The sequence below is a fragment of the Lagopus muta genome, chromosome 16 (assembly GCF_023343835.1).
Source record: "Lagopus muta isolate bLagMut1 chromosome 16, bLagMut1 primary, whole genome shotgun sequence".
NCBI lineage: Eukaryota > Metazoa > Chordata > Aves > Galliformes > Phasianidae > Lagopus > Lagopus muta.
This window is the reverse complement of record NC_064448.1, coordinates 8,494,899-8,520,948: the sequence shown is the minus strand read 5'-3', so window position 1 is coordinate 8,520,948 and position 26,050 is coordinate 8,494,899. Positions and strand designations below refer to the sequence as shown.

General features: G+C 52.1%; 1 protein-coding gene across 1 annotated transcript; it reads left to right on the top strand.

The window, feature by feature from the left end:
• The first annotated feature begins 1,124 nt into the window (after nt 1–1,124).
• Nucleotides 1,125–24,944, top strand: JPH2 (junctophilin 2). Its single transcript, XM_048963288.1, has 6 exons — nt 1,125–1,710; nt 7,690–8,473; nt 17,658–17,776; nt 21,057–21,838; nt 23,018–23,115; nt 23,993–24,944. Exons 1-5 carry the CDS (start codon nt 1,332–1,334, stop codon nt 23,096–23,098), a joined length of 2,145 nt encoding a protein of 714 aa, XP_048819245.1. The 5' UTR covers nt 1,125–1,331; the 3' UTR covers nt 23,099–23,115; nt 23,993–24,944.
• Nucleotides 24,945–26,050: the final 1,106 nt, after the last annotated feature.

The window sequence follows — 26,050 nt, the reverse complement described above, 5'->3', positions numbered from 1 at the left end:
AAAGACTTGAACCTGTGCTCACTGGGACAGGAAGCGAGCGCAGCTGTGCCGCTAGAGGTCCTCCGTTCCTCCAGGCTGGATGCAGCTGAATCCTCACCAGCCTTTGCAGGAGAACGCTGATTTTTCTGCCAAGATGAAGAAATCAGGCAAGATCTGGGTGGTGCCTGATCACACACAAGGTTTGAGCGTTGTCTGAAGTTGGATTGTATGGCTGATTTAGCGCTCAGTGTAGACTAAATGCCAACGTGTGTGTAAGTTATTTATACAGTGGTCCATCGGTTCACAAGTGTGCTATGCAATTAGGAAGAGTTGCTAAGTAAATAATTACACGCTCCTGAACTTGGCATCTTCTTATGGCAGTTACAACATAGTTAGGCTGGCAAATCCCAGAATACTACAAAATAGAAGGCTGTGGGCAGCTGCAACTGCTGCCTTAACACTTCCAGTGCTGTTACTACGAGTTGTTTTGGTCTACCCAGGAGCCATAAAGCAAAAATGTGGACATATATTTTGCAGCTTACATGCTGTTTGTACATGTGTAAGTGCAAGAAAAGCCATATGTTTGTTTGTTTTTTAATGCATCTTCTGAGATGCAAACATGCAGCCTGCTGAGGGCTGGGACAGCTTTGCCCAGAGGCAGCCCATCCCACAGAGGTGTGCAGAACCTGCGGCAGCACGCTGCCATCCTGTGCTGCAGCTGCTTGGGGCTTTGTGGGCTGTAAGGGGAATGCCATCTGCTCGTGGTCTTGCTTGGACGCTGTCTCCCAGGTAGGACAGGTGTGACTGGAAGCCCCTGGGCTTTTGTTCCTTGTCCTCCCTCTGCCATCTTCATGGGATGACGTGAGGAACCAGGCGCCCCTTCCCAGCCGCTATTTTCGGCAGGCATTTACTTTCCCAGCCTCTGCTGGCCGCCTGCCCGGAGGTGGGGAGGCTGGAGCGGGGGGGCTGAATCTCCCTCCTCCTTCATAAAAGGGCCCCGAAGCGGGGGCCGGGCCACGGGGTTATTTTTGGGAGCAGCTCCTGGGATCCGATGGCCTTGTTAGGGCAGTGCTGACCTCTCTGCGGGCGGGGAGGAGAGCAGCGGGGCGGGGGCTGCCTCGGGACCCCCCCCCCCCCATCCCTCCCCTTCCTCTGGCCACGCTCGGCTCCCCGGGGCCCTCCACCACCCCCTGCCCTCCCTTCTCCTCTCCCCTCCTTCCAGTTTCTCCTTCCTCCCATCGCAGTCCCCTCGGGCGGGTGAGGAGCACCCAGAGCCTTCTGCCATGGGGCAGCCGTGCCCCCACCTGCTGCTGCTGCCCGGCTGAAGGGAGCAGCCCGGGAGCGGGGGAACCATGAGCGGGGGCAGGTTCGATTTCGATGATGGAGGTGCCTACTGTGGCGGATGGGAAGGGGGCAAAGCCCATGGGCACGGCATCTGCACCGGCCCCAAGGGGCAGGGCGAGTACTCGGGCTCCTGGAACTACGGCTTCGAGGTGGTGGGCATCTACACGTGGCCCAGCGGCAACACCTACGAGGGCTACTGGTCCCAGGGCAAGCGGCACGGCCTGGGGATCGAGACCAAAGGACGGTGGGTGTACAGGGGTGAGTGGACCCACGGCTTTAAGGGACGGTACGGCGCGCGGCAAAGCATGAACAGCGGAGCCAAGTATGAGGGTACCTGGAACAACGGCCTGCAGGATGGCTACGGCACCGAGACGTACGCAGATGGAGGTGAGGGGCTGTGTGGGGCGAGCGGGCGGCTGTGGCTATGGGGTGAGCTCTGCTGTCCCCATGGGTGAGGGCCGGGCATCGGCTGCCTCTGGCATCCCAGCAGCAGACCTTGCATTGCATGGCCTTTGGCTCCTTTTCCCACTGACTGATCGTTGCTGTTCACAGCTGAACCCCGGCCCCAGCTCCACAGGTTCGCGCCTGCGGCCGGCCTGTCCCCTCCTCATTGGGTGGCGAGCTGGGAATGTTTGTGCATTGGATAGAAGCCACCTCCAGCATCGTAGTGCACTTTGCCTATGTATTAAGTGCTCCTCGCACGCCTCCGGCTGGATGCCTGGACATCTGTTTTGCTGAAACGTGGTTATCAAAGCTATTTAAAATACTTAGCTGCATGTCTTTCCCTAAAATAAACCCTTTTGGTTCCTTTGGAACTCCCATTCTCCCATGGTGCGGATGTGTGCTGTGCTCTGTATGGACTCAGTCTAATTGTGATTTTGCTTTAGTAGTAATTTTGGGGTTAGAAACATCGCAAGAATCTCTGTGCAAGTAATTCTGTAGCTCTTCAGTACTATAGTGTTCCACGCTGCCATATTTAGGATAGCTAAATAGAGAGGGTGATTTGGAAGAAATACGCTGCAAAATATGTATCAGAATTACATCTATATTTATCCAGGACGTGCGATGGAGCTACTTTGTAAAGAAAAATAACAGTAATGGTGCAGGTCTTCAGAATGAAGAGCATTGGATTTATAGCCCTTAGGAAAAGAGACCAATTGAGGGCATGGCCGTGGTGGTGCAGATTGCTGCGGGTTACTGTTAGCACCAGTCACTATGGCATGGTACAGCCGTCAGGTAGCTGTAAGCAGCATGGAACATCCTGTCTCAGCAACTGCATGAAGATCTCGAAGTATCACAGATCCCTCACTGCTCACTGGAAACACATCCTTCCCTGGGGGTGCAGAGCTGCTGAATTTTGAGTTCATGTCACGGAGGGCAATGTAAAGAGGTGCCGGAGGAGTTTGAATGGAATTCAAGCTTTCTGTAGGAGTCTGAATTAGGTCTTGTTCTGAAAGCTTGGGGCAGAAGGAAGGTGAACACGAGGCTGCAGGTGAAGCCAACCTGTTGTTGCCAGCCAGCAAATCTGCTACGCAGAGGTGGATGGATGTGACCAGGGCTTGGAGTCACTTCCAGCACAGGGCATTCTATGACTCCATGACCTGCAAGAGCTGCTCCTGTGTGGTCTCCTCACCTATGCACATAGCAGCTATCTGCATGGCCCAGCTGAGGCCATGCTGCTGATGGGAGCCACTCATGTCTGAGCTGAGATTGCCATGGCCAACATCTGGACACCTCTGGTAACTGCCAGCCCTGCAGCTGAGCTTTGTGAGCCCTAGGTGCAGCCATGGAAGGACAGCAGGGCCCTGGGAGTGCTTGTGCACACGCAGAGCTTGGCAGCTCCTTGGGAGCTTCACAGCTGCGTGAGGGCTGCAGGGCGGTGCAGCTGATGCTGGTGCTTTAGATTACATGTAACGTAAACCTCAAATATATACATTTATAAAATTACAAACTTTATGCTTTAAAGTGCACTTACAGGCTTGTTTGTGATTTGTATCCTGTGGCTGCCTGAGGCTGATGGCTGCATTAAGCCCAAATCTGGAGCAAAGCTTATTGAAATCCCATATTGATTTTTGGTAAGATATGAGCTCCCGATGTAACTGAGCTCAGAGCTGGCCAGGCTGCTTTCTTCTTCCCTACCAAACACCTGTGGGAGGCTGATGACTTCAAGGGCTCTTCTTCTGTAATTCTGATTGAAGTCAGCCATGTGGTTCAGAGCTGCTAGTGTGTGTGGTCAGACAGAGGATCTCTATGGGACATTTCCTTGAGTGTCCCAGCTCAAAGCATGTGTGTGCTTGCTTCTGTTAACAGAAAAGAGCTTGGAGTCCTTTGCAGGGACAGGGCAGGACAGATAAGCTGGCAGTGAATTGGGCTGTGCAAGGTAGAGCACGAAGGAACTCGTCATTTTGATGGGCTGATGGTTGGACTTAGTGGTCCAACTAAGACTTAGTGATCTTTCCAACCTTAACGATTCTGTGGTTCTATGGTTTTGTAACACAAGTTATGAGCAAACACTTGGCTGTTTGATTTCTGCCTTGAAGTTTTATTCCCCCTGTAAGGAAGCCCTCATTTCTGGGTACGTGCTTTGGCTCTGATTGCTCAACTCTGTCAAAACTTGCTGCAGGAAGTAGCGTCGCTGCTAATGCAGAGTCTTACTGCTAATATAGGGGAGTCCTGCTCAGAGCTCTGCTTTGCTGTACAAATAACTGTTTCAATGTGGATCTATTCGCAGATGGCCCACGTGCCCCATGGCAGCAGCGCCTCTTCACTGCAGGTCTGTGAACACAATGCTGCATTCCCTCCGTGTGGCCAGGGCTGATAAAGTAGCTCGTCAAAGGTCATGGGGCATCAGAAAGGGAGCGGGGACTCAAGTCCCTGTTTCCAGGTCCAGCACCCTGATTCCTGTTGACTGCTTCTGTTGCAAAATAATTCAGCTTTCAGTATTCATCTGAATACTTTGCTACAGAGCTCAATGTGACCCACGAGTTAATGCTGTGTCTTTCCATTCCTCTCCGTTTCTCTCTACTTTTCCTTTCCAACCAAAACCATGAGGTAGCAGTGTCAGAGCCCTTCCCCTGCTGATGCTGGCACGCAAGGAAGCACTCAGTTTTTGCTGCTCTGTCTTGCACGTGGCCCCACGATGCTCCTGGCCTTTTGCACCACGTCTAACATGTCTGTCATCACTGTACCTGGGTAACAGCACATGATTGGAAGGCAACGACACCACTGGAGCTGTCTGCATTATTTACCTGCCTGTGTGTGTTACTTACATTCACTGCTGGTTATCCCAGCACCTCAGGCAGGCTGGGCAGGCGAGATGCAGTGCTGATGGCAGCAAAGGCTGAAGCTTTCAGCTGGACCAATCCTGCTGCCATGTGTTCTAGGCATCCATAGGGAATGGGTGTGCTTGGGGTGAAGTCCCTGTCAGTGCCGCAGCTCAGTCCTTCCCACCCTGTGAATGCAGGCACGGCTGCTCTCTGCTTCACTCAGACGAAGGCAGTGCTCCTTATACCTGGGCGTTGCAGAGGAAGCAGCATTTTATCATTGCAGCAAGAGAAAATTCAGGCAACAAGGCATAATTGGAGTGCTGTCCCTGTTCTGCTTTCTTTCACACATGCAGTTATTGCATCCCCACCCCATGGGCATCCCCAGCAGCCCACTGCCTGCTCCCCTCTCCAGAGCCAGCGCACACTGAACTGATCGGGCAGGTCCCTGCAGCAGAGAATTACAGCTCTGTTCCATTTATACCTGAAACAGTTTCTATTCCCATTCGCTGCTCTTTTTTTAATTATTATTTTACAGAATCTCAACTCCTTGTAAGCAGCATGGTGGTGCCTGCATGTCCCCCATGGCACACATGGTATGCTGTGGCCATACCACTTTGATAGTCCTTTTGTGATTTCAAAGCAGTCTGCCCTCAGGATGCTTTATGCTATAAAGGAATCCTGGTGATGATGTTTCCCCTGCTGCAGTAGCCCCATGTCTGTGCTGCTGGTGGGAAAAGAGGGTGTTTCTTCCCACAGAGGGAAACTGAGTCAGGAAAACATGAAATGTATTGGCCAAGGCTGCTTGTGGTTTGATGGCAACAGTGGAGGGGGAACCCAGGAATATGAACTCTCCAGGGCAGTGCTTTTCCTCTGTGCTGCCAACTTCATGTTGCTGACGCTCCATTGACTGTGAGTCTGGGCTCAGATGTCATTGGTATGGGCATAGGGAGGGATGGTGGTGCCCAGTACCTCCCCATGCCCATCCCAACCATGTCCCCATTGGCCACAGTACCCACACGAGGAGGCTGTGACCTGTCCCAGCACATCGAGCTGCTCCCAGACCTCCTGGCTGTGCTCCAGGCTGATGGCTGTGCCCAGGCACGAAGCCTCAGTCAGCCACCATAAATCACAGTGCAACATGGACGTGCCAGTGAGCTCCAGCTCCCACCCAGCCAGGAGATGCTGCTCAAGAGAAAGGATGGAGCTGGGATTGTTGGAGGGCTGAGCCTCCTAAGCCCATGAGACTTCTCTAGAATTCCTCTTCCAGGTGGTTAATTCAGCAGCGATATCAGATGCAGCCTGCTATGTGCAAGGTTGGCCTGTCCTCCAAGGAGGTCTCCAGTGTCAACACTATCGAGTGTCAGCCCCTCTCGCTGCCATGCAGGCAGGGATGGGGTGCTGAGTTCAGGGGCTCCTCATGGGGACAAGAGCAGGGCAGCACGTGGCACCTCCGTGTTAGGAAGATTCATTACCATTTTACAGAGCAAAATGTGGGGTTGGAAGGGACCTTAGAGTCCAACTATTTCCAACCCCCTGCTGTAGGCTGGTTGCCACCCACCAGATCAGGTTGCCCGTGGCTCCATTGAACGTGGCCTTGAGCACCTCCAGGGATGGGGCACCCACAGATTCTCTTGGCAAAGGCACCTTGCTCTGAAAGGCTGCTTCTGTGGCTGGTGCAGGTGCTCTGCAGTGTGTGAGCCCTCACTTTGGTATGTGGGGAGATGCAGTGCTGCAGCAGCCAGAAATCCTCCATACCCCAGGCAGGGAGCGAGGGTGGCAGCCGGGGGCAGCAGCTGCTGCCTGCCTGGGCACTGCTTGCCTTTCCTGGCCCCCGAAACTGTAAGTTAACACCCCACAGGCGGGTCCAGAGAGGATTTCAACGAAACCTGAAGCTTCGGAGTAGAGATTATGCTGCAGAAGTGGCCTGGGAGAGCGTAAAATATGCACTCCCACCATCACCAAAGAAGGAGCTGCAATTGCTCTCTGGGGACCAGGGTCATCCCTGGTCTCAGTAACAGCATCTGAATGTGGGAATGAATGCCTGCAAGCCAAGTCACCCCTCCTTCTGAGCTGGCAGAAAGGCCTCGCTCCCCAAATGGTGGTGCCTCCTGGCAGCTCTCTGTTGCTGCTTAATGAAAAGCAGACTTTTTGGATACAAACAGTGAACGTGTCCCCTGCCCATGCATGGAACCAGGCCTGGGAGGGCAAAGAGCAGGGGGGGCCTTTTCCAAGGGTGTTTGTGCCCTCCCCAGAGCCCTTCACCCACAGTGTTTTGGGGCCAGATGGCCCCTTCCAGATGCCGGCTGATGGATGAGAGCAGAGCTGAATACTGCTTTTGTTTTGGGTGGTTTTGCTGGTTTCTGAGGCAACTGTATCTACGGAGTGAGGAGAGCAATGGGGCTGGGAGGGCTTAAGGCTGGGGAGCCTTCTCATGTCCTGTCCTGAATGGTGCCACGGGGCTCGCAGCGTGCTTGGCAGGGTGGCTGTGTTGGTGCTGGTTCTCCTGCTCTTCCCAAGAGCTGTTCTGCTAATTTAAGTCTCTTGGCATCCTGGTGAGAAAATCAGAGCTGCTATCTCCAGTTTACCATTCTGGGGCCTGCAAAGATGCAGAGAGGGAAAAGACCAGGTTGGCAGAGAACTGTACTTCTCCCATTCCCCTGAGGTGTTCCGGTCCCGCTAGGTCTCAGTAGAGTCCCAAACCTGAGGTGTAGCCCCAGCTGAGGCAATCACAATCTCCTCTATGTTCCTCACTGTGTGACATGTGCTCTCCTGAGCTGAGTCCAGAGAGGAGAGCAGAGCTGGAGGAGCCCTTCATGGAGATACGGTACTCTCTGCTTTGCTGTTTGTGTGAGTCTGGTCACAGGATCACAGGCAAGCTGTACCGGGGCAAAGCAGATGCTGAGGGAGTTCTGTCCCCTGCCAGCACCACCTCGTGTCTTCTATCCCTGCTCCCTTGTGGCTGCTTTTGCAGGTCGGCGAATGCTGCTGGATACTGGACTCGAGGAGGGCAGAGCGAGCGCTCCTGTCCCACGGCAGCCACCAAACCGCGGTGCTTTGCCCTCGTGTGGCTGCTTCACCATCTGCCTCTTCTCTCCCACAGGAACCTACCAGGGCCAGTTCACCAATGGCATGCGGCACGGCTACGGCGTGCGACAGAGCGTGCCCTACGGCATGGCTTCGGTGGTGCGCTCCCCGCTGCGCACCTCCCTGTCCTCCCTGCGCAGTGAGCACAGCAACGGCACGCTGCCGCAGCAGGACTCCCCCGCCGCCCACCCTGAGAGCCTGCCCGCCTCGCCCACCATCACCCGCGGCGGCTTTGCCCTCAGCCTCTATGCCGACGCCGAGGCCGGCAAGGTGAAGAAGGGGGGGCTGTTCCGCAGGGGCTCCTTGCTGGGGAAGCTGAAGAAGTCCGAGTCCAAGTCGTCGTTGGCCAGCCAGAAGAGCCGCGTCAGCTTCCTCAAGAGCGAGAGCGGGATCAGCTCGGCCGCCAGCGATGCCACCTCCACCGCCAGCCTGGGCGAGGGGGCAGAGGGAGAGGAGTATCCCCCCTTTGAGTCCGACATCGATGCCACCACCACCGAGACCTACATGGGCGAGTGGAAGAACGACAAGCGCTCGGGTTACGGAGTCAGCGAGCGCTCCAGCGGGCTGAAGTATGAGGGTGAGTGGCTGGACAACCTGCGGCACGGCTACGGCTGCACCACGCTGCCCGACGGCAAGAAGGAGGAGGGCAAATACCGCCACAACGTCCTCGTCAAGGGCATGAAGAAACGTGTCATACCTCTGAAGAGCGCCAAGATCCGGCAGAAGGTGGATCGGAGTGTGGAGGGGGCCCAGAGGGCAGCAGCCATCGCCCGGCAGAAGTCAGAGATCGCGGCATCCAGGTGGGTGCGTGGAGTCCTGGGGGTGGTGGTCACTGTCCCATGTGTCCCTCTGGACCGTAGCAATGGGGTCAAATGTGGCTCTCTGCAATTTCTGTTTGTTTTACTGCCCTTATGGCAGCCCAGTGATGGGTGTTCAGGACCTGCTGGGATGGGGAAGAGCTTCTAGCTTTCTGCTGTCTCCATCCCCTTTTTCAGCCTCTAAAGAGTCCTTGTAGCAAACACCCACACAGTGAAATCAGGCTCCAACCAAACTCTTTCCTTTTTCTCACCCTTCCCAGTCCTGTCCCCTACTCCCCTTGGCTGGGGGAGCTGATGACCAGTGGGGACTGGTGGGGACAAGGAGCTGGTGAGATGGGGGTACGTGGTGAAATGGTGGGAATCTGGTGAGACGGGATCGTCTGGTGCCTCACCAAGCTACCAGAGTGGCCATGGTGATGTTAATGGGGTTGCTGAATGTGGTAACCCCAAGAGGCTCATAAGCAGCAAGCATCCCAAAGGATCACTGCAGCAAAGCATGGCTCTGCCCTGGAGCCCATGGTATGGCAGGATGGGCAGTTCCAGACTGCCTCCAAGCTGGCGTGGCATTTCAGCCTCTTGGTCTCTGAACTGGGGCTGTGGAGCCACGGCAGGTCCGATGGGCAGGAGCAGCATGCATGGTGTGTGCTATAGTTCATGGCCACCCCTCAGTTTTCACTGCACCAGCAGAGATGCTTTGAGACCAGACAGGTGGGCAGTGCTCAGGATTAGCTGTGTTAACAACTAGCTGCAGAGGAAAGTGCTGATAGCCCCTTGTGTCCATGCCAGGATGAGACAGAGCAGCTCTGGGGGTGGCAGGGGAAAGTCCTGTTTGTGTGCCCCATCCCTGCGTGTGTCTGATCGGTGGCACTGTGTCTCTGTGGTTGGGATTGTCATTGCCCAGTGACAAGGACCCCTGGGGCTCATGGCACACAGATGGTGACCCCTTTCTTCTCTGCCACCATGATTCTGGGGAGCACACTGTGGCTGCGGGGAGACGACTGTTGCTGCAGTGCTGTGCTGCTTTATGCCTTTTTAGGGTTTAGTTATCAAATTTGCTTTATTACCACGCAGTCATAGGAAATAATTGCCCTGGGGAAGGCTCTTTATTTTCAAACCCTGTCTCTGCCCGCCTTCACAGCCCGGAGACGCCTCTGTGTTCCTGGCTCCAAAGTTTTGCAGGGAATATGATTGTTTTTTCTCCAAGCCCCGTTGCCTGAACAACCAGCAGAGAGAAACCATCCAGATTTCAGAAGTCATGCAGGGACAGCAGTGTCACAGACCCTGTCCTGCTGGGGAGGCTCCACCAACGCTGACCCCACCGTGCCCAGCAGCAGAGCATGGCAGCAGCACTTGTACCCTGAAATAAGGAGGCTGGAGCTGCAAAAGCCGCTCCGTGAGAAGTCAGTCAGTTTATATAAGCCTCTTTTTATTATACACTATTTACACATTGGATCAAAAGCGGCTGTGCAGCACTTTCCATCGGGCTGGAATGCAGCTGCTGCCCTCGCAGGGGACCGCATCCCTCCCGGCATGGCTGGGAGATAATTTCCTATTAAGGAAACCTCAGAGCTGGAGGAAATCAGAGGTTGCACTGCACTGCACTGCACTGCTGGGACGTCCTCCTTTCTTAGGGCTCGTGGAAGCGCAGTGCTGTGCAGGGCTGCTTTCCCTTGCAGTCCCAGTGGTCTTCAACCCACCTCAAAGCCAACACTTGTCTTCTCCTGGCTGTGGGCTGCAGCTCACCCTTTCTATCTGCCTTCACTCCTGGGGTGTGCTGCTCTGGCTCTGCTGCTGTCTTGTAAACAGCCGCCTCATGCTGTGCTCCTTCTCCCTCCTGTTCCACTCAGCCCTGGGATCAAGTATAAATATAAATAATTTTGCCTAGAAATGGTCCTAGGAAGAAATCCCAGCTCTGTCACCAACTTTCTTTTGGCTTTGAACTTTGCCTCAGTTTCTACACCCACAGCAGAGAATATTTGCATGCGGGCTGTGAAAATAAGTTATTGCAGCTTATAAAGGGCTGTGCTATTGTTAATGTCTCCCCAGCCCATAACTACAAAGTGGAGTTCCCTAGATTGAGTATTTATATTACTCCTTGCAGGGCACCATGTGCCTTACATGAGAAATGTCTCTGAAGCCACATGAATTGCTGTTTGGGGAGGACACGATGTCTCCATGCAATTACTGCTAGGAACTAATTGCTGGGACTGAGCAGCTGGGCTGTACCATACCTGGCTGCCTCCATGTGCCCCTGTCATTGTGTGCGGTATTTGGGTTCCATTTGCTTCTGGCACTTGAGGGAGCCCCTCACGGAGCTGAGCTAACATGCAATCCAGCTGCTGGGGAATGTAGAGGAGAATTCACTCTTTTACACCATAAAAGGCTCTTTAAGACTTAGAAATTCAGAGGAAAACAAGCCCAAGTGCTGAGGCTGCCTCTGTTGGTTGTGCCGTAGGAATCTCAGGCACGTGGCCACGCTGGGATGCACAGGCAGGCAGTACTTGTGCTGAGCAGAGCCAGGGAACGAGCTGTGCTGGTGTGTGAGTGCAGCGGGAGGGCTGCAGGCAGCTCTGGTCCCAGTGCCTACTGGGCTCGAGCACTCTGGGTGGCTCCTGCCCACTCCAGTGCTGTCTTACCCTGCCTGGGTCCCTCCTGAACCCTCTGGTTGGAAATCCATCTGCTTTCCACCTGTGCGAGGAGCTGAGGATGGAAATGGCATTGATTTGTAATGGAATGGATAATGGAATGGGATAGGGTAGAATAGAATGCAAGAGGAGGGGCAGGGCTGGCTGCATTTTGAAGTTTGATTGCTGAAGCTGTGCACTCAGTAGCTGCACAGCTCACAGGAGCACGTATTTCCTTCTTGGTGGGGCTTCTGAGGGACAAAATCAGTGTCTCTGTCCCAGCGTAGCAGTGCCTGCTGTGATCTCCTCTGCATGCCATTGTGCTTCCCACTGACTTGGACTAAATTCAACAAAGGGACTTTGCCATGCGTCCTGCATGGCGTGGGCCTGGCCAGGCTCTAGCTACTTTGACGGGTATGTGTCCTGCTAACAGCACTAAAATATGTCTGTCGGAAGTTGTAGGGCCAATGGGGAAGTGAGGTATAAGGGACAAAGGATGCTGGTGTGCTTCACCTGTTATCTATAAATGCTGGCCCTGAAGTCTGAGCAGCTGGATGTTCTGTGACTGGAGGATATAACTAGGAATTATCACATTCTGAAAATTTTTTGAATGTACAGCTGCCCTGCAATCCTGCCACTTGGATATATAAGCCCTCAACTCACATCCATGGCCCCGTATCTCTTCCCAAAGCTGCCCTGCCAGCCGTCCCACTGCTCCCAGCCTTCCCAAGCCTCAGCACTCGGGCTCGTGGAAGGTGCAAATGACGTCCGGGAATCGCTGCAGTCAGCACAGCGTCCTGACTAAATAAGGGAGTGCATAGCAGAGGTTTATCAGCGCTGCCGGGCGCGACAGCTGGGAGCCATGGCCAGCAGCAGCCCCAGCTCGGCCGCATGTTGCACCGTGAGGTGCTCTGCCGGGCACTGCTTGTGTGGGAGAGCAGCAGAGCATCCCAAATTGCTGCACCTTCACCCTTCCTTCATCCCTCCCTGCAGTGGCCTCCCCTCCAGCCAGCCTGGCTGCAGCCATGAGCTCTGACAGACACATTTTTGGCCAGGACTGGCTATTGGGCTGAAATATGCTTTGACTTCAGCGCAGCGTGCGTGTGGCTTTGTCTTGCTCCCCTCCACCTCACGTGGATTTTCTGAGGCTCGTTCATGCTCTGGTAAGGTAACAGAGGCCATGCACTTCCAACAGCTCTAAGGAGAACGCAGCTGTTGGTGGCGGAGTGCTTTCTTGGGTTTTCCAGGGCCTTTGGGACTTACTGGGATCCCATGAGAGAGTAGGGTTGGACATCAGTGGGTATGGCCTAGCCAGTGGGATTCATATCTGACCCAGTGGGAAATCCTTATCTCAACAGCTTGCAAACACTCAGAGGGAAAAATGAAGTGAGACTTCAATCTGGAAAATGGCTGGAAAATGGCAGCTTCATGCTGAGTCCCCTCCAAAAGGCTGGGAGCTGGGCTTGAAAATGGTTGGCTGCAGCCAGGCTTTGCTCAAGGGTTATCGTCACTTCTGTGGTACATGATAGAGACTGATATTGAACAATAAAAAATATAGGAGTAAAATGTCTGATTCAAATACAGAGCCTAAGATACAGAATCCCTCTCTCCTCATGGTGCATTTGGTTAGCTTAAGCTGGTGCCCAGCGAGAGCCCTTCAGTTGTCTGGGTCCCAGTTTTTGTAGCTTTGCCCCTTTGGGACCTGCTGAGATGTCCCCATCCCCTCATGTGCCCTACAGCTCTGGTGCAGGCATGCAGGAGCTATCCTAGCTTACAGCCTCGTCTCTTTGTTCCTCTGGGTTCAGACCTGTGAATATCAACTTGAGAGACAAAGAGGCTGGTAGAAAAATGCTCCTGCCTTAGACTGATGAATCACTGGGCTTCTGACCAAATACAATATTTTAAGAAATACGCCTGCTTTCATTTCCTTACAAAAATAAAAAAATTAAAAAAAAATCCTGTTATTCCTTTCTTGACTGGGAAAAAGAAACACCAAAATGTAGCCTGTGTTTTCTCACTCTCTGGATTTAGATTACTAAAACCTGAAAAGAGAACTTGAATTAGAAGTTGTTCAGACTTCCAATTGAAGAAGCCAGTAGTGCCACAGAGAGAATGCCCACCTCCTGACCCGATCCTGGGCTGGCACTCAGCTAAAGCTCACTTGGGCTGCAATGCTGCCTATATGGCAGAGCTCTTGGGTCAGGCTGGGCTCTCTTGAAACCAGTGAGTGCTGCAGCCCTCCTGCTTCATTGGGCCAACCCACTGTGATGTGGCTGGATCCATGCCCTGCTCTGCCCAGGCAGAATGGCCCTAAACACCTGCGGGGTCAGCAGCAGCAAATCTGCTTTTTCCCCCCCAGACATCTCTGCAGGTGCTCTTGCTGCAGGACCAGGGTCTGTAGGTCGTCGTCTTGCAGACAGCTGCATGTCTGTCTGCTGTGAGATTATTGTCACTTTAACTGTTCTGAGGGGAAGTATCCCTTGGTGAAAGGTGCAAGTAGCTTTGAGCTATTTAGAGCTAAGGATAACATTTTGGTATTTTAAAAATTTACCATGTAATCATAAAGGCTAATGCTTGCTGAAATCATTAAGTCTCAGAGAGCTCTGCCAGGTGCTCCTGAAGCAAAGCACAGTGAAGGATGCTTCTCTCCAGACAGAATGGACTGTTTGTGCTCCTTATGCAGGAAGCGGTGAGGAGAGGTTCAAAAAGTTCACAAAGCAAAGTTCACAGTGCCACTGCTTCAGTATAAGTGCTGGTGCAGCCAGTAAGAATTCCAGGGTACCTCATGAGCTGGCTGTCAGGATTGTTCTGCAGGCCAGGGTGGTTCCTCTTTGGGGATTTCCTTTACAGTGATGTGGATGTTTCCCATAGGAGGCAGTTCGTTTTGCTTTATGCACAGATCACACCCTGCAGGCACAGAGACCATGATATAAACCAGCACAGTCTGGGAGTGTCGGAGTCTAAACTGAGTAGGTATGTGCACACAAATGATAGAATAAGAAGAGCAATAGGACAACAAAATGTATGCCTGGCTGCTGGAGCAGGATGTCCCTGGGTGGGTCCACAGATGGGTGACAGTGGGACACGGAATGTGGCACAAGAGATGAAACAAAAAGGGGGTTCCAGTCCCATGGGCTGGATACAGGCAAGTGGGGATAGTGGGTAACAGAAGTGTGTTGGCATCTGTGTGTGTGTGGAGGCAGAGATAGAGACACAAAGGAGATGGAATGGGGGTAAGCAGGAAGAAAAGGATGGCCTCAGTGTCAAAGGTGGTGTGGAAAATGAAGAAGCCAGAAAGCATCTGTCCTGCTGTGCTTTGTTTGTCCTCTTCCCTCGCAATGTGAACACAGAAGCATGGAAGGGACCACACTGCCATCAGCAAAAGCACTTCTGCGGCTTTCCCTCTATCTCTTGAGTGCTGCTGGCATCCCTGCCAAGACAAACTGTTATCTGAAGGTTCTTCAGAAGGACAAAATGCCACCAGCATGACCATGGAAGCGTGCTGAACTTCCCTATGCTCTGTACGGCCGTGCTGACAGCATGGCATTTAGCCCAATTTGCACACTTGTCCCCGCAGGACCTGAATCCAGCACAGGGCAGTTTGCTGTACTCATGGGACAAGGAGTCCTTGGAGAGGGAAGGACAGTGCTGGATAGGTTTGTGTTTCTCTGAGTACATGGATGTACAGCAGCTGGGGCAGAGGGCTCAGGTCTCCCCCTGCTCCTGGCTGCAAGGTCATTGCCGCACCTGCAGGTACCCCAGCCCTCCTGGTATTTGCAGCATTCTCTGCTAATTCCAGCTTCATTTACAGGCTAAGCCAATGTGGATGTGCAAAACCACATAAACTGTCTGAAGAGACGGCCCTGCTGGCACGGCTCTGGGCCTCACCTGTTAGCACAGCGCTCAGCTGCGGCTCGTGTGTCCGCAGGGGATTTCAGCAGCAGTCAGGAATGAAGCAGGCAGTGCTGCTGGGATAGGGCCAGGGAGGATGGGAGTGGAGCTCTGTCTGCACACTAATACAAAAACGATTAGAGCATTAGAGCCGTGCCAGGGGAGAAGTGAAGCATTTAACTCCCTGCTCCCAGCGTCCTGCAGCAGTCACTGCAATCCCTGAGATTGCTCTGGTTGGGAATAGGGAGCGCTTCTCCCCACCCCGTGCATCCTTTCTTGAGTTGAGGAACACCAGCGCTGGTTTCTGAGGGCTCCTCTTTGTGTTCTTGGCCCCCGGTTGGGTACATGCTCACAGCTTATTTGCCAGCACTGCTTTGAAGACGGGCTTATGAATGCTGCTGCTGGTTGTGCCCTGGGCTCTCCCTGGGTGCCTGCTATTTGTCTGCTGCTCTGCCACTGTGGCCACGTTTTATTCTGCATTGACCTCCCCTCCCCGACACTGCCAGGATAAATAATGCATTCAGAAATACTCTCTGAGACTTGATGTTATTGTTATGGCTGGGCCATTCCCTACAAGCTGTGCATTGTCACGGTGCTCCAACAGAGCTCTGTACTGCGGAGCTGTGCTGTCACCTCTAGCACCATGTGTTGTCACCAGGCATGCCAGGATCCATCTGCACCCCTTCGGTTCCATGTCAGCACAAGTGCAGCTCTGCTTCTACTAGCAGAGGGAGAAGACTCTGCATCCAGTCCACTGCCAGGCTACTTCTTTGGAAGTTATCTCTAGGAACCCTCTGCTTCCAGGTGCTGCCCATTTCCTGCAGGGTCTGAAAAGTGGCCAGGAGACCCTCTGCTCACCAAGTGGCTGAAAAGGAAGGTTTTATCCTTGTGTGGTGATTCCCATCCCAGAGCAACAGGACGAAGGCAGGGGCTGGAACACATCCTTTGGGGTGAAGAGCTGATCTCCCTGTTTGGTGAGCTTGTCTGTGGGCTGGTATCATGCAGGCTTGTGCTTCCTGGGATTTGCTGAGCCCACTCTGATCCCTGGGCATGGAGAACATAGAGCCACCCCCTCAGCCCCTGCCAGACCTCAGTGGAATTAATCACACTGATTACATGCTACCAAAAAAGGAGGTGATTTCACTGTTCCGAGCTGCTTCAGACCCCCTGCTTGTGAGCAGTGGCTTAAAACTGCCATCTTCTCCCTTATCACGTAGCCTCTTTGGGTTTAAGAATTTTGGATAAAAAGACCAAGAATGACAGCAATCCCAGGCAGCTCAGCCTGCAGAGAAAGCAGGAGATAAGGTGTGGGTGCAGGCAGGGGTGAGCCACGTCTGCAGCAGTGGGATGACGTCCCAGAGAGACGCCGTCCCGGGCACAGCAGCTCCACATCCTCTGCTCTATCTCAGGGCACTGAGCAGCATTTTCGGCTCCCTGTCAAGTCACACCGGTGCCTGTATCAGTTGGGATTAGTGCCCTGCCTTTAATTCTTTCCCTACAGCTATCCAAAATAACTTGTGTGCGTATGCACGTATATATAATCTTCTACTCATCAGGGGTATCAGAACAGCATTTCTATCACCTTTTCATTGCAGCTGTCAAGTTTTCAGAGTAAAGTTAGTTTTGTCTGCATGCTGCATCTGAGTTTAATGGGAAAGGACCAATGAAATTCCAACCTGAGTTTGAAAAGTCTGGGTATCATTTAAATAGCTCGACAGACATTGTATGACCTCATTAAACTTGTAATAAAGTGGTGTTGAAGGGCTGCTAACTGCATATCTGCTCAAAAATAAGTGGTTTTGCACTGGTGCTGCCAGTGCATACTCTGCTGCATGCAGCATGGGAGACAGAGGGAGCCCTGGGAAGCATTAAGGCATGGGGAAAGCCTCCATGAGCCACAGGTGGAGCAGAGCAACTGAGCATATGGTGCTTCACCCTCCCTAGTTTTTAAGGTGTGATCCTACTGTTTGAAGTTAGTTCTCTCCCAGACTGTGAGCAGCTGGGCTGCAAAGCTTGCCCTACTTTTAGCATAAAGATCATAGGCCCTTGAGTGTGAGGTATGTGAGGAATACAACAGCCGGCGGGCAGAATAGCTGTGATGGCCCTAGAGAGCAAGCAGGAGGCCAGAGAGAGCTCACAAAGTGAGGCTGCGAGGGAAGCAAAGGCTCTGCCTTTCCAAGCATTTGTGCCTGCTGTGAGCAGCCCCTGGACTGCTGCAAGCAGAGAATTCCCTTGGACAAGCCAGAGTTTGTTGCTGAAGAGCTCCAGGAGTGTAATTTGGGGTGAAATGTGTCAGCAGTACTGACAAGAGGCATGCTGCTGCTGGTGAGGTGCAGCAGCTCACTCAGAGGTGGTGACAATGCAGTGGTGCCCAGCCATCACCTTGCTGTCCCTCTGTGCTCCTGTGAAGTCTGCAAAGGTACTTCAGACATTCCTCAGAGTGGGCATCATCATGAATTGCAGCATGGCAGCAAGTCCATTTTGCACCATCTGCTGCCTCCCTGCAACACGTGAACATGCTCATGTTTGCAAATACATCTGCTCCATTTGCTGGTCACACCTCAGCCTTAAACACTTCGTGCCCCTTGCTGGAATTCTGCACTGATGTCAGCTCAGATAGCACTCACTCTTGTCCCCTCTTCTCTCTGCAGGACTACTCATGCCAAAGCCAAGGCTGAAGGCTCTGAGCAGGCAGCTCAGGCAGCTAACAACGAGTCGGGCATAGCCAGGATGATGGCCAGGGAACTTTCCCCAGACTTCTACCAGCCAGGTAAGACAAGAGGCTTCTTCTAAGGGATTTCACAGTTTCCTTGGGGAATCTGTTCCAATGCTTCTCCCACTTTATAACTCAGGAAGCTGCCTTTCTATCTAAATCGGATCCACTTTTGCCCAAGTTCAGCCAGCCCCTTGCACATGGGAGATTTGCTGATCTTACACTGCTGTTTTTCCTGTTACAAGGTGTTACTATAGCCTGGAGGAATTCTGCAGCCCTCCAAGCTCCCTGCCTCTTTCCCCCCATTATGAGGCCCTCCCAGTGTCTTCCAGGGCCAGCAGAGAGCTGGGAGCCGTCTGCAGCACTCCTGTGAATGCACTCCTTGAGCTGCAGCGGCTTTTTCTTGGAACAGCTTTGCATATTGACTCATAGCTCATATCCTGTGAGGACACAAACTGCACCAAGGGTGCAGTCAGGTTCAGCTAATTAGGAGCTGTAATATCCTGTACGAAAGTTGATAATGCAAAATATTATTTCCTTAATCTCCTATATATTTGTTCACATCACCGTTTATTACATGGCTGAGAAAACACTGGAGAGGTTCCTTCTCTAAAAGCAAGCGCTGGAGATTAGTAGATAGGAGGTGTAGTGTTAGAAGCAGCACTGTCAATGCCATTACCTTTCCCTAGAATGGACTAGATAGACCTGTGTTTGGGAAGTTTTCATTTTCATAGAAGGGAGGTAATAGCAGAGCAAAAAAACAGATCCAAACGCCTGTGTTTCATAACCTATCTTCCTTATGATGTGATTTTGTTACCTGGATCAAATGTCCAGCATCTGTCACAACATCAAAACTGGGGATAGAAGCCAAACGCTGCCTGCTACTCAGCAGAACCTGCTGCTCTGACTGCAGTGCCTCCACGCTGTGGCAGTACCTCAGCTCAGGACAGGCAGCAGGAACAGCACACACCTGGTGCTCAGCCAGACATTGACATATTTGCTGAAATTCCCTGTGTGTCCAACTAGTCCTGCACCTACTAGCTAGGGAGACAGAGCAGTGGAGCAGTGCCCCTTCCTCCTGCTGCACTGCAGGGCCTCAGAGCTGCCTTTGGGCTGGGAACCACCACAGTGGCTGGGCACAGGCATGAGCCAGCATGTGACACTTCATTTAACAATAGCTAAACATCACTTGATCCTGGCATAAGCCTCTCAGCTGCCACTCACAGCTCCACATCCACCCTTTGCACACTGGGGTATTTATAGCGCAGAAGTAACAGAAACTGAAATTCCTGCTGGAAGGTTTTTGGCATCTAGCTGGAGCACTTCTTCCACCTGTAGTGACTGAATGAGACAAATGAAATGGTCTCTGCACAATGGGTCTCCTGGCCATGTGTGAGGCTGGTGTGTGTTTTTCTTCTACAATTCTTTTTAATCTCTACATTCACTAAGTGATCAGAATATAACAAGGAGGGGTGTATCTTCTTTCAAGGCTGCACCTTCCAAGAACAAAAACACAGAGATCCAACATGCACATCTTTAATAAGTATTTAGCTCTGGGTTTCCTTTAGGATGTTAACCCTAAAGACCTGGACGGGAGTGATGAAAGCCAAAGTTCTTGCTAAAATGTTCTGGGAGGTGAAGGAAGTGAGGTAGATGCTGGGGAAGGGAGGAGGATTGGGCTGTGCCGTCCCCTCCAGGCAGCTGGGAGTTTTGGTGTTATTTAGGAGGAGAAGAGAGCACCAAGAGATAGCAAGGAGCCCAGAGCTGCAGGCAGCCTATTTTGAGGAGTCTGAACAACTGTTGAAAAGGCTTCCAAATAATCCATTTGCAGCCAGAAATAAATGGCCCTGAATGGGTTGCCTGCTGATTGACAGGAGCGTGTAGGCAAGACAGAGCAGCTAAAATCAGTGCCCTCTCTCCCTACCACCCCCTCGCAGCAGAGACATGGCCCTGAGTGGGCAGGAGTTAGCAGCGTGCAAATCACACCCATGATTTATTAGAGGGAATGAAGCACCAATCTCCAATTTCCAGAGTAGGGTCAAGTCTGCGTTAGTCCTTGGGGTGGAGGAGAGGAGGGGAGGAACCATGAAGCAGCTGGGGACAGTGTGGCTCCATGGTCTGTGCTGTTCAAGAGCGCGTGCCAAGCTCTGTATGTCTGCACTTCTCAAAATTACTAGGATTCAGCAGAATGAGACCAACACCATTTCCAAAAGCAGGTGCTTTCTTTTGGACTTGCTGATTTGCAACTCCACGATGCCTATAAGGAGCACGCTCATGTTCTCTTTGCTACAGGCACTGCAGGGACATGCAAGGGCCCTGCAGGGACACGCAAGGGCCCCTGCAAGGTCCCATTATGCAGAGCACTGTTGTTTTTCAGGCTTTTCTGGTCATTCCCTGGTAGATTTTGCTCTGCCAGCACCACAGAATGAAGGACTGCCCTCAGTGTCAGGCTGTGCATGAATTCCTCAGTGATTTGCTTTGCAGACCTGGCCCAGGGTTAACAAGAAGTAAAGATTTAATGATAACTGAAGTGACAGAACGTTGCTAAGAGCTGACAATTCAGCATTGGAGATGTGGCCAGAATGAAACCCGAAGCCCCGAGTCACCTTGTGTGATGGTGCCAGCTGATTTTGCTGGTGTCTGTGTCAGTGCAGAGAGGGGGGCTGGCCCTCACTGCCAGCCCCAATCTGTGCATAAGAAACATGTTTTTCCCATATAGCACAACAGAAGATGGATCACCTGGGGATACCTCCCTTTCTTGAGAAGGCAGGGCGCGTCCCCACGTAACTGTTTGTTTCCACTCTGTTAGACACCAAAGAAGCCACAGTGAAGAGTTTTCCAGCCAGGAAAAAAATGAAAAAATAAAAAGAAAAAGCTTGGATGAGAGCTTGATCCCTTTAGGCTCAGGATAATCCTTCTGTGGCACTCCAAACCACAGAAAGCTGGGGTGCAGATTTTTACTTCTTCTGAGTTTCATGTAGAGCTTCTGGCTCGCTCCTCCCTGCAGGGCAGTGCGAGGCAGGGATTTGCATCTGAAGGAAATCCCTTCTGGAAACAGGCTCTGCTTTGGGGCAGGCAGTGGAAAATGCAGCCTCATTCCGTTCTCTCGGGAGCTTGTTTTAGCCCAAAAGGGGAAAAGCACAGGGTGAGTTTGAAGCTAAAAAAACATGTCCTGAGACAGCCAGGGTTGTTTCTCAGGGGAAGGTGACAGCAAGGTGCTGCGAGCCCTGGGTTTGGGCTGGTGTGCTTTGTTCTCTGATGGGGTGCTGGCACGTGGAGCAGGGAGCCAGGCCCTGCTGCCTCCCCCAACCCTCTCCCACCGCCCCTCTCTCTGCAGGCCCCGAGTATCAGAAGCGGAGGCTGCTGCAGGAGATCATGGAGAATGCAGAGCACGCCGTCAACATGGAGGAAGCGACACCCCCTCAGCCCAAAGGCGCCCCGCCACCCCCAACGCCCCCTGAGAGCCCCCAGCTGCATGAGCAGGATGAGGCTCCCCGCCGCCGCAGCCCGGCCCCGAGTCCCGCCGCCACCCCTCCGGAGGCCAAGCGGGCCAAAGCACAGCAGGACGGAGCCCCGCGGCCTGGCAGCTGGGCCGGGCCGGGCGGTGGCGGGGCCTCCGATGGCGAAGGCCGTCCGGCCTCACGTGGAGCAGCAGCACGGCCTGCGGAGCAGATGGAGATCAGGCCGCTGCAGCGCATGGCGCACGAGCCCGACGTCGAGCACTACAAGGGCTACCACAGCTACGCCGTCAGGACACCCCCAGTCTCCCCCGCTGCGGACTATGAGGAGGAGCCTCTCTCTGAGCATGAGCCGCCATCCCCGGAGCCCCAGGGAGAGCCTCGGAGGCGCGGGGGCACCCCGGTGCATACGCAGGAGCCCGCAGAGAGGCATGCACCCCAGGCGGAGGCCAAGGCAGAGCAGCCGCAGCCCAAGGAGCTCAAGCAGCCCAGGCGGCGGCCCAGCCCTGAGCGCAAGGCAGTGAGCAGGAGCGAGCCCGCTGCCGACAGAAAGACTGAGGGCCGGGCACCAGGCCGGACGGAGCACAAGGCGGGGGCCAAGCGGAGCCCAGCCCCGGTGGCGGCGGTGGCAGCAGCGCAGGATGCGGAGGAGGGTGACGAGGTGAGGTGTGGGGGTGCATTGGGACCAGCGGGACGTGGAGGGGCGGCTCTTGGGACAGCTTTGCAGCAGCAGCTCTGTTCCTTTTCCGTTGTAGGAACTGCTTTTTTTTCAGCCTTGTTTTTCCCCTGTTGATTCTCTCCCCAAAGGGCCTGGAGTCTCAGGGCTGCAGTTGGCACAGACAGGCATCTAGGGGCTCTTTTTGGGCCCCCACAGCCTTTTGGAGGAGACTCTCCGTTTTCACCTGCCGGATTTGTCTCAGTATGGGCTCTAAACATGATTTGGGACCAGCTTCATGCAGACCAAAATGCTGGGGGTCAGCCCTGGGCCTGGGCGACCTCACAAATACCTTTGGAAACTTTTCCCACACTGCTCAGTCCAGAGGGCCCCTCGAGATCTGTGGGGGCACAGAAGGTCATTTCCTCCTGTCCTTTCCGTGTCCCCGGCCATGAGGGCTTCCATGGTTGGTCCAGTGAAGTAAGCCTGGAATTTCAAAATTTGAGGGAAACAGACATTTTGTGATTTTTTTTTCCCTACATTCTTCCTGATTTCCCACCCTTTTGCATGAATTTGGAAAGTTTGGAGGAACACGAAGGATGTGTTATTTTATCCATTACTTCCACTCCATAGGTGCACCTCACGAGCTGATCCATGTTATCAAATCACTGATTTCTTGGATTTAAAGAGTATTCCCTGATATTCATTTTGCAGTGAGCAAATGCAGCTGTAATGCCTTGCATTTTGTTAGCCTGCTTCTTCTCACAGTCCTTTTGACACAGACAATTCCATTGTGACTTTAGAAAAAGCACCGCTTGGAAATATTTTAGTCTGAGATAAGAGCACACAGATGGATTTGTTCATCCTGAAAGTGGCAGCTTTACAAACACAGATTATGTGTTTGTAAGGAGAAAGGAGTTCAGAGGAATAAGCTGAAATGGGCTTAGCTTTTTCTCTGCGCATGGCCAGGGTCTCCCTTAAGACATTTGCAGGGGAGAAATAGGAGTAGAGTAGTGATAGGTAGGCAGTGGTAGATATTCAATTAGTTTGAAATTCAGGCCAGAGGCATGTTCATTGGGAATGGGTGATTTTCATATATTTGAGCAGCAGAATCAAGGCAGCTCTATCAGGTCTCCTCACTTAAAACTATGCTGTATAATACTCCGTCATTACTTTTTCTTTCAGGGACCTAACACAATTGTGATCTGCATGGTCATCTTACTGAACATTGGTCTAGCCATCCTATTTGTACATTTTTTGACATGAGGTCCCCTTCAGACAAGGTAAGAAAGTTGGTGAGATGTTGTCCTCAATTTATAGACTTCGCTGTGGACATTTTATAGTTGACAAACTTTACTGCCAACACAAGCTGTTCATTAACAAGTGCACTGGTGATAGAAATATATGAGCATTTATTCAATAGGTGTTGAGATTCTCAGTTATCTCTTGTTTATTCCAAAAGTGATCTGTGCAGTAATTTCAGTGGGTATTTATTGATTTCCTCAAAATTGAGCTGTTTTTATTGAATGCAGTCCTGCAGTGTAGTTTTGCCTTCCCTGTTGGAAGGATGTGGTTCAAAGAATGAGAATTCCAGTGTGAGAATGCACTCAGCCCAGCAAGAGGCAGAAGCACAAAGAAAATGTGAAACTGGAGTTTTCAGATCTATTTGCACCAGTACCAGTACCACCACTGTTGTTACGTAGTTGAATCACTAAAGATCAGTGTGATCTGCAGCGTGTATCTGACTAAAGTTAAGCTGGAGCTTGCTCAGGTCTTCCACCTGAGTTAGGATGTGGGCTTGCATTTGAATTTTGCGGCAGTAAAATCTTGTGAGGTTTCTTGTGGCTGTGGGGTTTCTGGACACAGGAATGTATTGTAAGTTTGCACAAGATTTTTGTCACCTTGGGCTTAACTATTCCTAAATCAATCTATCAGGGCTGAGCCTGACCCTTGGGCCTCACAGGAACAAAATGCAAGGTGCTCCTCCCACACTTCAGTGTAGGCTTTTGTCTTCAGGGCTGAAACTGCAGGGCACTGCTTTCATTGGTGCTAATTGCCACTCAGCCTGCAGAGATGAAAGCTATGCAAACAGCAATGGTTCTGTGTTGATTGCATGTTTTGCTCCCCCTTAACTCTCCCATTCATCTGTGTCTGGGACAGGCATTGCTGCTCACTGAGACCATGGACCTTGGTGGGGATTAAATCTCAGTCACCTGGAAACACCTATGAGGAGGACTTGAGATCCCAAGGTTGCACTGCAAACATGAACCTTAAGTAAAAGTACCTGAAGATCCTCCGTTCAGTCTCCCTGCTCCCAGGCTGTGGCTGGCCTCTGCAATCTACCAAGAAAAAGTCAGAATTTCTACAACTTAACCTCCTTCTCTTCTTTGTATAAAGTAGCAGTTGCCTTAAATTATTCTCACCAAAGCCATCAACTGCCCTGTCGTGCCAGGGATGAGGAATTTATCTTTAGCTGTAGGAAAATGAGTGAGAAGGTCTCATCCACACACTGTGATGTGTTTTGTAATTCTCTTGGTTGACTTGATGTTGGAGATCTCCCAGAGAATATCATCCATGGCCTGAAAATGCAACAATGTGCAACAACCAAAATGACAGCTGAGAGCCGTGCCACGGCTGGGGCTGGACAGCGTCTGCCTCCATGCTTGTGTGTCATCCAAAGGGACAAGCAGAAGGCCTTTCCTTTCCCCATCATCTGGAGGCATTTTCCATGTATGGAGGACTGAGGGGGGAGCATGTTGACATTGGGCTTGGTGAAGTGTGACCTGCCCATGCCTGCCGATGAGCCGCGGTTGGGGCTGCGGGGTGGGGTGTGAGGGGCTGGCTGGGGCGAGGCTGCCGGTGTGCCCAGAGGTGCTGCGGGTGCAGACGGTGCTCATTTCTGGACTGGGCACCATCCGAGCTCTCTCCTGCCACCAGCAATGCTCTGTGTGAAAGCGTCTTGCAGCGGGTGACTTCCCACTGTAACGGGAAAGGAAATCAACGTGCAGAATTTGCCCCTTTACCCTTTTTTTTTTTTTTTTCCCTATGAAAATGGTGCAAGTTACAATTAAAAGGAGGTACTTACTGAACAATACCCCTGTATAACCACAGGTTCCTCATAGCGCTGAGCTGTGAGGGGGCTCCAGTGCTGCTTTTTGACCGGAATAGAGCAGGCAGCCTTTCCTAGCAGAGCGTGCAGGTTGGCTGTCATGGGAGAGGTGAAGTTATTCCTGAAAGGAGAAAGGTGCAGAGATCCGAGTGACTCCAGTGTGTTTGGGTATTGGGCTCAAAACTACGCAGCAGCCAGCCTTTCAGCAATGGTAGAGCACAGAGGGGCAATAGAGCAGTTGTTCTTGTGTGCCAGGCTTTGAGGCCCAGACAGTTTGCACCAGTTCTTCCCAAAGCTGCGATAGAGAGTGACCTTTGGAAGGAGATGTTGCCACTGTGATCTGCTCTGATCCTTAGCAGTGCGAGCTTAGAAAGTCGGCACAGATGAAGTTACAGTTTGGTGTGAGGCTGAGTGCTTGGACATGTTTCTTCCTTCTTTTAAGAGCAATATGTATTTTGTATCTATTTTTAAGTTAATCGGAAATGTTATTTATAGTCGGTTGTGCACCTCTGTGTATTCTGAAGTCTCACAGCACAGGACTGGGTGGGAAAACCTGAGGGACTGGGAAGAACGTGGAAATGAGGGTTGAGGGAAAAAAACAGATGGCCAGTCTGCTCCAAAGGTCACTCTGAAAGGATTTCAGAGGCAAATGGCAGACAGGCAGGAGTTTACACTGACTGGAGACACAGGGCAAAACCCGCCTAATTTATGTACTCTAATTATGATATAAGAGAGTGAGAATAATTCAGTACTTTTCCTTGTGAACCAAGTTTATTTTTTAACCTTATTCAGCTCAGGAACGTTGCCACAGTAGCAAGTACATGGTGTTCACTGTGGGAGAAGTGAATGTGATCCCTTCCTAAAAGCTATGTGGCTGTACCAGTCCTGAGAAAGCTGTGCAGCACCATCAACACTTCCACAGAGCATAGTTTAGTAGCAATTTGCTTCTTTCTTTCTTTCTTTTTCTTTTCTGAAATATAAATGTATTGCAAACCCGAGGCTCTGCTGCCTTTGGCATTTTCTCCTTGTTCATCCTCTCAATACGTCAGCTGCTTTTATTAGCTACAAAGACAATTTCCGTTGAGAGACCTGAGGGGCTTTTATTTATC

Coding starts and splice junctions, on each gene's coding strand:
- JPH2 (XM_048963288.1), top strand. CDS start 1,332: ATGAGCGGGGGCAGGTTCGATTTCGATGATGGAGGTGCCTACTGTGGC. Junction 17,777..21,056: donor CCCAGACTTCTACCAGCCAG/GTAAGACAAGAG, acceptor CTCTCTCTGCAG/GCCCCGAGTATCAGAAGCGG. Junction 21,839..23,017: donor ATGCGGAGGAGGGTGACGAG/GTGAGGTGTGGG, acceptor TTTTTCTTTCAG/GGACCTAACACAATTGTGAT.